Source organism: Calidris pugnax, unplaced genomic scaffold (assembly GCF_001431845.1).
Source record: "Calidris pugnax isolate Ruff unplaced genomic scaffold, ASM143184v1 scaffold277, whole genome shotgun sequence".
In the NCBI taxonomy this organism is placed as follows: domain Eukaryota; kingdom Metazoa; phylum Chordata; class Aves; order Charadriiformes; family Scolopacidae; genus Calidris; species Calidris pugnax.
Genome location: NW_015091023.1, coordinates 96,890 through 109,562, shown reverse-complemented (window position 1 = coordinate 109,562; position 12,673 = coordinate 96,890). Strand labels below are relative to the sequence as shown.

The window sequence follows — 12,673 nt, the reverse complement described above, 5'->3', positions numbered from 1 at the left end:
AATCCCCGTGAGAGAACATAATATAGAGAGTATACAGAAAGTTTGTAGTCTGTAGCCACTCATGAGCCTCGGGAAGACATCATTTAATCAATTTAAAATCAAACTTGGAAGATCAATACAAAATGAGTACAGATTTGCACCCTGAAATGTAGATAAGTTCTCTTACCTACCTTTAGGTTGGGCAGTAGAAACAATCTAGTTGTTGGTTTGGCTCCTGGAGAAAATGTGTCATGATGATGTTGTTAGAACAAGCTTTGCTTCTATGCTCACTTTCAGACACTGTGGCTCACTTTGCTGACACTGAGCTGGAGTACACACTGAAAACAACCAAGAAGTGAGCGTCTTTTTAGAGGATGTAGAGTGTGGTGAAATACAGTAAAGAGCTGTTGTCTGTGATGCAAGTGTCTGTGAAGCAAATATAGTGTATTTATCTTTCAACATAAGAAATTATAAGTGAAATGAGAAATAACTACCCATCTAGGAAAGTGATTAATGGGTCTTGCTCTACCTGCATGCCTGTGATGAGTCCGGTACTGCCAGGGTGTCCTAAAAAGGACAAGACTTGTCCTTTTTAATGTCTCTATCGGTGACCCGGATGAGGTCATGGAACAGCTCTTCAGGTTTGCAAATGGCACCTAAGATTGTGTTATTGAAGATGTTCTTAAGTCGTGTGCTCTGTTTGCTCATGCTAGTATATTTAATAATGACTCTATTCCAGGTCTATCGGACCCTAACCTGTAACCTTGCAAGTCTCAATTTCAGCCATCAAAAGATACTTAATGACAGACTAAGAATTTACTTAGTAATACGCATTGTTACAGTTATCCAGGCTTTGGAGGTACTACAAAGGGCTGGTTTAGTTCAGTTTAAGCAGTCACTGATAAAAGGTGATCTTGCTCCAATAGATCTTCTGTAAGGTTCTGCTCTGGCACTGTATGCTGTGCCAGATAGTAGTAGTGAAAGAACTACTGGGTCAGTATGGTTGCCTTAACAAAAGATAAAAAATCAAAAGGAATAAGTAGGAGATCCTTGTACTGTTCAGGATGGGCAGTCTTCTTTGCCCTCCTCTAACAAAACATTTTTCACTTAGCCTTTACTTGTTTCATGTTTCTGTATTTTCACTACATCTCTTAAGTTATACACAAAGAGAACCTATAGGTAGGTTTAGATCTGTCGTAGCTTCTTCCCCATTGTGACTGAGAGTTAAAGTACTGTAGATTTCCCAAATACTCTCTTTGCACAAGTAAAAAGTATTTTTAGGTGATTGAAATTACAGACCACTTTGAATTTAAAATACTGGTACCAAGTACTTTTCTTGTTAAACAGATAAATTTTGATATATATTAAAGGAATATTTCATGTTTAAATATGTATCTTCAGAATTATTTTATCTGGAGGGGGGAAGAGGATTGCCATTTTCATAATTTTAACCCCTCTGTGAGGCAATCCTTTATCTTTCAGTTTATGTGTTTTTGTAATTTTGTACATACTGGATGTGTTGCAGAGGTTACAACATACCATTTTGGCCATGAAAAAATATCTTTTGATCTTGTATTGATATGGAAATAATTTTTTTTTTTTTTATATATAATGACTGTTATTAACACAGGTTGCCATCATCTTTGTAAACGTTTCAGTTATTAAAACTTTTCCTGCCATCTTTTCAGGATTTATTTGGTGTGAGCATGGTTGTTCCTTTAATGAACCTTCACATCAAATCTCTAGGAGCCAGTCATACAGTTGCTGGAATAATAGGTGAGTTGTGGTACTTGACTGATTCATCAAGGAATAATATCATGTTAACTGGATTATGGTTTACCACAAATTGGATATTGTAACATAATTCTTACTTGCTAATAGCATAAGTAATGCCAAATTCCAAGTAAAACAGTAAGGGTAGCCATACTGTGTTAGACCCAAAGACCTGTCCAGATTTGCATACTGACAGTAGCCAAAAGCAGGTGCTTGGAAAAGAGCATTCCTGGAAAGAACAGGGAATTCCTGCAGTAATACGTATGAAGATGCCTTTCCAGCATCCAAGAATTCACAGCTCAGCAACTTTGGGAGCTGGAGGTGTTGCTTTTAGTTTTATTGTTATTTACAGATTTTGCAAACAATACTTCTGCAGCTGGTTCTCCTGAACTTTCCAAAGCCTGTGATTGCCCCCAGTTTGATTCAATTCCTTGCAGCTATTTTTTGGCAAAATATTTATCGTCTTTAAGGGGTGTTTACAAGTAAATTCTGAAAGTTTGGAACTTTATCTTAAGAATGAAGTAGTAAGATGAAGTCCCATGGTTCTGAAGTTCTTATTTATATCTTATGGTACAGTTTATGGTTTGTAATGATACAAGTATGATATTCTTTATAGCTATGTGTGATTGATATGAGCTCTGTTTTTCAGGTTTTTATTACCTTGCTTTTTTATTTTGGATGAAATTTAGCACTGTTCATGAAATAATTCTGGTCCTGCTCTGCATAGTCAGAGTATTATTTTAAGCAGCAATTTGTCAAAAATATATTTTCATTTCACCAGTCTGCTTTGATTTTTGACTTAAAAAAAAAAAGGGTTTAGAGGTGTGTTCTTACAAATGGAAGAGGCTGGAAGATGTTTCTCTCTGCCTCTCTTCGCTGCTTCTCTTCTGTTACTAACTGCTGCTAAACTCAGCCTCCAAAGCAAGATGTGGATGAGAAGCTCAACATGAGCTGTCAATGTGTACTGGCAGCCCAGAAAGCCATCCTCATCCTGGGCTGCATCAAAAGAAGTGTGACCAGCAGGTTGAAGGAGGTGATTCTGCCCCTCTACTCTGCTCTCATGATACCCCACCTGGAGTACCCTGTGCAGCTTTGGAGTCCTCAGCACATGAAGGATATTGACCTGTTGGAGCAAGTCCAGAAGAGGGCCACGAAGATGATCACGGGGCTGGAGCACCTCTCCTACGAAGGCAGGCTGAGAGAGTTGGGGTTGTTCAGCCTGGAGAAGAGAAGGCTCCGGAGAGAGCTTATAGCATTCTGCCAGTACCTAAAAGGGGCCTATAGCAAAGATGGAGAGGGACTCTTTATAAGGGAGTGTAGCAATAGGATGAGGGGTAATGGTTTTAAACTGAAAGAGGGGAGATTTAGATTAGATATTAGGAAGAAATTCTTTACTGTGGGGCTGGTGAGACACTGGAACCAGTTGCCCAATATGAGCTCTGTTTTTCAGGTTTTTATTACCTTGCTTTTTTATTTTGGATGAAATTTAGCACTGTTCATGAAATAATTCTGGTCCTGCTCTGCATAGTCAGAGTATTATTTTAAGCAGCAATTTGTCAAAAATATATTTTCATTTCACCAGTCTGCTTTGATTTTTGACTTAAAAAAAAAAAAAGGGTTTAGAGGTGTGTTCTTACAAATGGAAGAGGCTGGAAGATGTTTCTCTCTGCCTCTCTTCGCTGCTTCTCTTCTGTTACTAACTGCTGCTAAACTCAGCCTCCAAAGCAAGATGTGGATGAGAAGCTCAACATGAGCTGTCAATGTGTACTGGCAGCCCAGAAAGCCATCCTCATCCTGGGCTGCATCAAAAGAAGTGTGACCAGCAGGTTGAAGGAGGTGATTCTGCCCCTCTACTCTGCTCTCATGATACCCCACCTGGAGTACCCTGTGCAGCTTTGGAGTCCTCAGCACATGAAGGATATTGACCTGTTGGAGCAAGTCCAGAAGAGGGCCACGAAGATGATCACGGGGCTGGAGCACCTCTCCTACGAAGGCAGGCTGAGAGAGTTGGGGTTGTTCAGCCTGGAGAAGAGAAGGCTCCGGAGAGAGCTTATAGCATTCTGCCAGTACCTAAAAGGGGCCTATAGCAAAGATGGAGAGGGACTCTTTATAAGGGAGTGTAGCAATAGGATGAGGGGTAATGGTTTTAAACTGAAAGAGGGGAGATTTAGATTAGATATTAGGAAGAAATTCTTTACTGTGGGGCTGGTGAGACACTGGAACCAGTTGCCCAAAGAAGCTGTGGATGCCCCCTCCCTGGAGGTGTTCAAGGCCAGACTGGATGGGGTTTGAGCAACCTCTAGTGGGAAGTGTCCCTCCCCATGGCGGGGAAGTTAGATCTAAGATAATCTTTAAGGTCCCTTCCAACCCAAACCATTCTGAGAGTAGGGTTTGTGGTTTCTTCAGGGCTTCTGTGTTACCTTGTAATAGTTTGAAGTGCAAAGTGGAAAGTATTTATTTCCTCCCAGTAATGAAATTCTCTTCTGATTCTGAGAAAGCAATTATAAATGCCAAGACCCATTTTGTTCGAAAAACCATACAAAGCATCCTTCTTCATTACACAGTTGTACAAATTTTCAGCAGAAAATACTTCCTTGGTTATGTGATAAACTCCATCCTTTGTCTGTCCTACTCCTTCTTCCCATTCTTTTAGTAAATTATTCCCAGTGTTTCTCTCATGTTTTGTCATTTAAAAATTTGTGCAGTTTTTGGTTTGTTTTTTTAAAATTCAGTTAAAAATTAAACATTGGTATTTTTCTTGTTTGTCATAGGGTCTCTCTATGGTATAATGCAGCTGGTTTCCAGCCCATTTGTGGTGAGTTCTAACACTGTATTCCCAAGTATGTTGGTTCCAAAGGATGAGGATAATAATAGGGCTTCTTGAAATGTTTAAAATGTTCAAAGTGTTCATATAAACATTTTTGCTTGGTTGATCCGGTTTTCAGTTTGTGTGGAAAATGTTTGTTTCATTTATAGGGAAATGTTAAATTTTTCAGAAGTGAACAGAATATAGTCTTTAGACAACAACTAGAATCCAGATTTGGGCTCAGTCATACATTAATGAGCACGTCTCAGTTGCAGAGGGTTCTCTTCAGTGTTGGTGCTAGTAAAGCAGTTTTCTTCAGTGCAGTAGCCTGCCTAAAAAGCAGTCTCACAAGTCAGCTCTCCATAAGCCTCTTATCTAGAGTTTGTTTTCCCTGCTCAATGAGTAGTGCTCTGTAGCTTGCCATATGCCATAATTCATGCATTATGCCTTTGAGCTTTGTTTGGTTTTGTTTTCTGTTAGCTTTTGATTTTTTACATTCTTATCTAAGCAAGAGTGCAAAGACTAAACATCAGGGCTGAACCTCTTGCATATATGCTTTACCTATCAATACCTTAGATCCCTATATTTAGCCAGGAGCACCTTTAATATTACCCTGATACCTCCTAGCTTTCAAGAGAGCAGATTTTGAGCATCTCATGAAAAAACTGTTTCAGGGTTTGTTATGCAAGCCACCTGGAATAACTTGTTTTTGTCATCTTGTGACATTTTCTCTGAATGGCAAGATTATTGCCTGCTTTCTTAAAAAAACTTCCTGTTTGGAATCAAGCCGATTTATAAGCATGCTACATGCATATTTACTGTTTGCCCTTCTCGTAAATACTTCCTACTTGTCTGCACTCTGATGACAAACTCCTCACAGCTAAGATCATTACTTTTAGGATACTCGACAAGTGTCTAGTACATAGCGACCACCGTTGCAAAGAAATATTTGTGATTGGCTGTGATAACATTTTCAGAGGGCCCTTACTACTAATAGTTCATGGTGTTTATTGGAGGATTGTATTTTTAAAAGGGAGACATTATTTAAAAAAAAAAAAAAAAAGCAGTATGCATGTCATTCAATTGAATGATAGTTTCAGCAGGTGCACTGCCAGCAGGGCAGAACTCTCCAAAATGCTCAAAATCTGGAAGTAATGAGTATTGTTGTGTAATAAGCTGATTAAGTTTTCATTGGCAGTCCCTTCGATCTCTTTTCTTAATTTAATTTAGAAGTAGTGATTGTTCACTGTACATAGTTAAATGTTGTAAAAAGCTAATCTTAATTTCCTGCTTTATGAAAGGGCTGCTGGAGTGATATAGTAGGAAGAAGGTATTCCCTGCTTGCTTGTATTCTTCTCAGTGCCCTGGGTTACTTCCTTCTTGGAATGTCCACCACTGTGTTCCTGTTTGCCATTTCTAGAGTCCCTGTAGGTGAGTAAATGCTTGGCATTTTGCAGTTTAAATTCCATATAGTCTCAGACTGAGAATTACTGCTACTGATATCGTGGTATGTGGATGGCTACACAGCAGCATCATGCAGCAGCACCAACTAAAATCCTAGTAGTGAAAAAAAAATATATCTGCAAATCAAACCTTCTTATGACTTTTTTTTCTGCAAAAAAATTGAAATGAATACCTAAAAACTATCACAACTTTTATGCCACTACTTTTGTGTTACTACAAAATTCAGTGGAAATTTTAGGTCACTGCTTCAACAGAATATTTATGTTGTGCAAAAGCATGTACATTTGCAGCACTGAAGCTAAGTCTGTGCCAGGGTTCGTATCAGAGTTTTTACACTCTGAACTGAGCTGAACACCTTTTGCATGTATTCTGATACAATAAGCACTGCTATTGCTGCGAACGCATCTACTAAAGGGCACTTTCATCACCCATAGTCTTGATTTAGGAACTGTTTATATTGTTTCTTAAATTAAAGACAACTTGCTAATGAATTATTTGGTTGGTATTAGATTACTTAGTAGAGGTAATATTTTTTTAATGCTAACAGCATTGTGACTGTGACAGCATTGCCCTGGTCAGAGAGAAGGAGCATAAAAGATTGCATTATTAGCGTACCTGCAGTATGCTTATGTTTCTGTGCTCCTCTTCTGCCACCCACCAGTCTCCCATATGAATTTGGTATGTTACAATCCTGGAAATCTCCATACTCAGCAAAGGTGGGGCAGAGCTGTGTTCACAGACAGACAAGCCATTCCTACTCCACCATTACCCACCCACAAGTTCCTGTTTTAGCAGCTATTTTATTCCTAGTGTGCTCCAGCACTCAGCTAAGCTACTGCTTCTTTCAGCAGGGCTGCAGGAGCACTCCTTTGATGCGTGAATAATTTTGATTCCCAAGTTCAAATCCTTGAACAGCCAGGACGATGGGCATGGCCCGATGTGCTGCATGACTCTAGCAGTGAAGAATTCGTGGTTTATGGAATCTTAAAAATAGATTTTGAACATTGATCGATCAGATAGCTTCTGTCATTTAAGATCTTTTGGACTGAGTGATACATGTTCATTGTCTTGTTTGTGTTATGTTGCAGGTATTTTCAAACATACGCTCTCCATCTCTAAGGCCCTGCTTTCTGACTTGGTTTCTGAGAGAGACCGCCCTTTAGTAATGGGACGCTTCAATGCAGCCTCTAGTGTGGGCTTCATTCTGGGGCCTGTTGTTGGTGGCTACCTTACAGAGTTAGAAGATGGCTTTTATCAAACGTCTTTCATCTGTGCCTCTATCTTCCTTCTGAATGCTGGTAAGTTGTACATCGTATTTTGCATTTTGGGACTCTTCATTCCCCACTTCTGTGTTTTTATGCCATTTGTAACACCTTGAATTCATGGTGTGTTTATCACCTATGGCATACATGTTGTCTCCACCGAAACTACCCTTCCATTTTGGAAGGGTAGGAATTTTGAAACAGTTAACTCCCAGATGCTTCTCCTTTGTATTGTATATATCACTTTTATATTCAGACACAGGAATGGGAGTTTTTTACTGGGCCCAAAGATGAAGACTAGAATTCAGAATTTTGGCCCTAGCCATTAGATTTGTTTATATGTTGTGAGTGGGTCATCTCAGTGTATTCCTTCCTTGCTTTTACCACATTTAAAATTGAACTGATACTGTGAATAACAGTAGACTTAATCTTTGCAATTTTTTAAAGGGAAATCATTGTTGAAGTCCTCTTTAAAATTTTGATCTTTACACTAAGTAAAATGTTACAAGTAGAGTAATGTCTTCCACGTGAAGTTAATGCAATTGAATTAAATAAACTAATTTCTTGATCTATATAGGTCTTGTCTGGATGTTACCCTGGAGTGAAGAAAACAGTGCCAATAGGGAACATCGACAAGGCAACAAAGGAACAGACAGTTTCACAGCAAAAGCAAATTGTGACCTGCACTCAAAAGCAGCAACTAATGGAGCTGTGGCAAGCAATAGTCTTTTCCAGTCTCCATGGGCCCAAGTGGGAACAGTGCTGACGAGGATTAAAGGCATTGCCTGCTCTGATCTGTGGGATATATTTCTGGTGCGGTTGCTGATGTCTGTTGCTATCCTGCTGTACTACAGCAATTTTAGTCTGGCCTTGGATGAGAGATTTGGGGTGAAACCCTTGTTCGCTGGGTACCTAATGAGCTATAGCAGTGCGCTCGGAGTCCTGGCAGGTTGTCTTCTCGGACCGATAACGAGACTGTATCAGCACAACACTTACAGGATTTTGTTGCACTCCAGCACTTTTACCTGCACGTTGATTCTCCTGTACGCGTCAGCGCCGAGCATATGGATGGTCATTTTGTCTTCCACGTTCTTAGCCTTTTCAACAACTATAGGTCGTACTTGTATCATTGATCTTGAGTTGACCATCGGTGGGAACGAGGCCAGCGGTACGCTCCTAGGTGTCGGACAGTCAGTGACATCAGTGGGACGTATACTTGCCCCACTCCTTGCTGGAATTGCTCAGGAGTTCAGTCCTTGTGGCCCTCCAAGTCTAGGGGTTGGACTAGCTTTAGTAGCTATTCTGATAATGAATGCCAACAAACAAAAATATTGTAGCCATGGAAACGTTAAGTCAAAAACTCAATAGCTGCAAATTTGGATTGTATCGGTGTATCTTACAGGAGAGGCAAAGTGAATCAACCTGGGGTGATGCTTACACCTGCCAGACTTGTACAGCAGTCACAGGATCTTTTAAGAGGGCATGTTATGTTCACTTGGAGGCAAGTATGTGTAAATATTCCTGCTGCAGGGATGTAAACTCTAGAAAAATGTTATTCTAACTGGTACCACTAGAACACTTGCGAGAAGGACAGCTGTTGCTGTACTGTACTGGCTGGGATGTTTTTATGGATTTTTAACCTTTTTGGAGGGGGAAAAAAAAAAGAACAACATGAAATACACAAATTCTGGCTGTAGGTCACATTTGAAACACTGTTTAGATTGATAGATTGTTAAAAGACAGAAACTGATTCTTATTATTTAATCAAAAGTGAATTTTTATTATTTAATCAGAAGGAGAATTTGCAATATAGCTCGTTAGCCTTAATTTCTTATGCTGCGGTCTGCTGCCATTTGTCTGCTGTGACAGTAGCTTAATTAACAGGGTGTTTGCTCATGTGATTTTGTTAAGCATACTTTGTCTACTTGCTGCACAGCATGATTAGGCACCTTGGGGTAGCCATCCACCCCCTGCTGATTCCTGGCCTTTCCCAGGTAGCAGAATTGAGTATATGCTAATTTCATGTATTAGAAGACCTAAAATGGGACAATTTTAGAATAATACGGGGTCATTCAGACTGAAACTGTGACTGAATGTAAGCTTTATTGAAACTTGAACTGGTGGTTTCTGCTTAGTAATAACTTCTGCTGAGCAAATTTGTTATAAGTTATTTGTTAATATTTCCTGTGCAATTTTTCTACCTTCATTTTAAGAATAAATTTGTTTCTTAATTCTTTTGAATGACTGTTAAAGGTGTGCTGGAGCAACTAGCAGTGGTTCATGGATCTGGATTAATGCATTTTCTCTCATCTCTAGAGGCATAAGTGACATTTCAATGATGAGAAAAACTCTTTATTTGTTGGTATTCTGGTCTTCACTGATCTGCACTGCTTAACTAATGAGAGGTTACTTACTCTCAGAGCTAGACTGAGAGTTGTAGCACTCTCCTGTGCTATTCACTGTTCAAGCTCATATTACTTGCGAGTCACCACTGCTTGCATTTCATTTGAAACATACAAAAAATGTATTTTGCACTCATAATTTTCCATATGCTTTTCCTGGTATTACTTGATGAAAGTACAAAGTCAACAATGCATAATTGTTGGTGATTATTTTTTTTTTATATTAAAAACAATGTAGTTATCTCCTTGAACGCATCCATGCAAATAGTGTTGCTGATTCAGGAGAGTCATATATGTTGTTTTGCATTTTTCATTTTTGTTTACCTTTCCCAGTGCCTGATATCATTTAAATCCGTCTTGAAACCTCAGTCATTCCAGTGGCAGCACAATGGGAGTATGTATAGAATAGTGAGGTGGTTAAATTTTATATATTGACATGAGTGTGTGTCTTATTACTGCTATGATTTCAGTACATATCCTCAGAGGTACTTATTGTAATAATTTGTGCTTAATTTCTCCCTAGGAACTTGAGGCATTTTCAGGCATCTTATTTCCTCTTGTCTTGCTTGGTAGTTGCCCCAAAACAGTCTTCCCCTAAATTTCCTATTTTCTTTCTTTCCATGTTTTAGATTTGTTTCTTTAACCGAAAAACACCCTTGTGTAACTTTTGGCAACTATAGCAAGGCATGAAGGAAAATGGTAGGAAAAATCCTCAAAAATTAATATATATGAAAGATTGAGTCATTTTCCCAAAACTTGTTGGTTATATGAGGTAAAGTAACATTTACCCTTCTAAGTTGCTGCACTGATTAAAGCTGAATTCTGTAAACACCGTAAAATTCTGTTTATACTAACATACACAGCTGCCTGAATATTGCTTATAAAAACTTCAAAACTTCAGTGGTTTTGTTTACATATAAGTGAAAAATGTGCTTTTCACTATCAACAAATATTTTTTATTTTGAAAGATAGTCCTCCATATAAGCTAAATAAAAATTAAATTAAATAATCGAATTGAGAAATCTGTGGACAGCTGTGGTCTCAGGGAGACATTGCAACTGAAGTTACGGAAGAAACCTTCTTTACTTGTAGGCCAGAATGATTTCTGAAGTGCTGCAGAGACATCTCTTCTTTGTAAAGCCTCATTTAAAGGGAAGTTGCACTATTTTAAAAAAAAAAAAAGTAATAGAAATAACATGAAGTGACATTCCATGTCTATCATTTTGTCACTGTGCTTTTCCCCCCTCTTCCTCTGCTAAAACTACAGCACAAAATAGAGGTGTTCAAGTCAATATGAAGTGCGGATGTTTTTGTTGTGGTTTTTTGTTTGTTTGTTTCTTGAAGCTGTTCCTTAAACGTTCATTCAAATCTGCCTACTTTTCACACAAAAGGCACAGAACCTAAGGATTCAGCCACAAAGTGGTTTGACAGTGAATGAAAAAAGAAGTAATCAAAGAAAATAGAGAACTTCCCAGTTGTGAGATAAAGTGCTTAAAGCTACTGTGCCCAGTGCCTGGAGACCATGTTTGCATCCCTTGTGTTGCCTCTTAGTTGCCAGAACCATGCAAGTTCAGAAGGTGATGGGTAAATGACATCCCTGGAAATGAGGAGATGGGACTTCCCCTTTTAAGTTGAGGGAGGAGCAGTTACAGCTATTTTTGGCTACAATCTTGAATCCTCCCTCAAGTCCGAATTAGCAGTTTCTTGAGTCCATTTGTGGTATGTGAATACTGTAACGAAACAGAGATCTGAATATGGACTAAAGAAAAAACATTTATACCTGCAAATCGCTGCAAATCAAAATTTTTCTCTTGCTTGCTGTTGCTTCAGCTTTGGGTTGGTTTTCCTGGGCTTGTACGCAGGGTTGGGGCTTTTTGCTTTTTATGTTTTGAAAATTTCACTTTTTTAACAGTAACTACTTTTCTGACCTTTATGATCAGCTGACATCAAGAGGCTGCGTATGCAATGTAGTAATTTATTTCTGTAAAGCAGCTGGTGGCATATGATATGTATTGATTTTGTTGCTTTTAAATGATGAAGCAAATGTAAAATTTATTCCATGTTGGTGTATGCTGCATACATTTGAAGAGAACCTTTATAAACATACCTGCAGTTCTGCAGATTTCAGTTTCTTGTTCTGTTTTCTTTTCTCTGAATTTACGCACCTCAGCAGCACCACAGAGGTCAGTACCATTCTCATTTTCTGAGAAGAGGTTGATTATTGAGCAGATAACGCAGCAAAAACCCCAAAACAAGTGTTGCTTAGTAACTGCTTTTCTTCTTACTTCAAGTACTCTGTAATGCCATCTCTGATGGGCATGTTCAGGTGCTGCCAGCCCCCATTTGGTTATGGGTGCTGTGGAACACCCCTGGGTAAGGGATGCTTTATAGCTTGCCACTTTGGAATTTGAAAACCCAAGAATCAACTGTGCTGTTATTGCTGTAATTTGGAAGACTTATTCACGAAAAGCTGATCATGAGTCTTGTAAGGGAGTACACAGAAGCCTGAACTTTGAGAATCAAATGATTTTTTCATAGAAATGAAAGAGTTTGTAGTGCTTGTTTCAAAGGGAAGTTCTAGTTATATTAAATCTTAAATTCACATCAAGAACTATTTTTGAGATGTGCTACACCATAGGAACTGCTTTTTCATTCTGTCAAATTTGTAATCAAAACATGGTTAGAGTTGGAAGGGACCTTAAAGATTATCTTAGTTCCAGCCCCCCTGCCATGGGCAGGGACACCTCCCACTAGAGCAGGTTGCGCAAAGCCTCATGCAGCCTGGCCTTGAACACCTCCAGGGATGGGGCATCCACAACTTCTTTGGACAACCTGTTCCAGTGTCTCACCAGCCTCACAGTAAAGAATTTCTTACTGATATCTAATTTAAATCTCCCCTCTTTCAGTTTAAAACCATTATCACTAATCCTATTGCTACACTCCCTGATAAAGAGTCCCTGTCTTTGCTGCAGGCCCCTGTAGGCCGC

At 39.0% G+C, this 12,673-nt stretch overlaps 1 protein-coding gene across 1 annotated transcript in view; it reads left to right on the top strand.

The window, feature by feature from the left end:
- Positions 1–11,808, top strand: part of MFSD9 (major facilitator superfamily domain containing 9) — a 12,776-nt gene extending 968 nt beyond the window's left edge. The window contains exons 2-6 of the mRNA XM_014955847.1: positions 1,668–1,755; positions 4,524–4,567; positions 5,860–5,989; positions 7,111–7,320; positions 7,862–11,808. Of these exons, the coding sequence (XP_014811333.1) occupies positions 1,668–1,755; positions 4,524–4,567; positions 5,860–5,989; positions 7,111–7,320; positions 7,862–8,652 (1,263 nt within the window). The 3' untranslated portion in view covers positions 8,653–11,808. The remainder of the gene's footprint in view (positions 1–1,667; positions 1,756–4,523; positions 4,568–5,859; positions 5,990–7,110; positions 7,321–7,861) is intronic.
- The last annotated feature ends 865 nt before the right edge of the window (positions 11,809–12,673 follow it).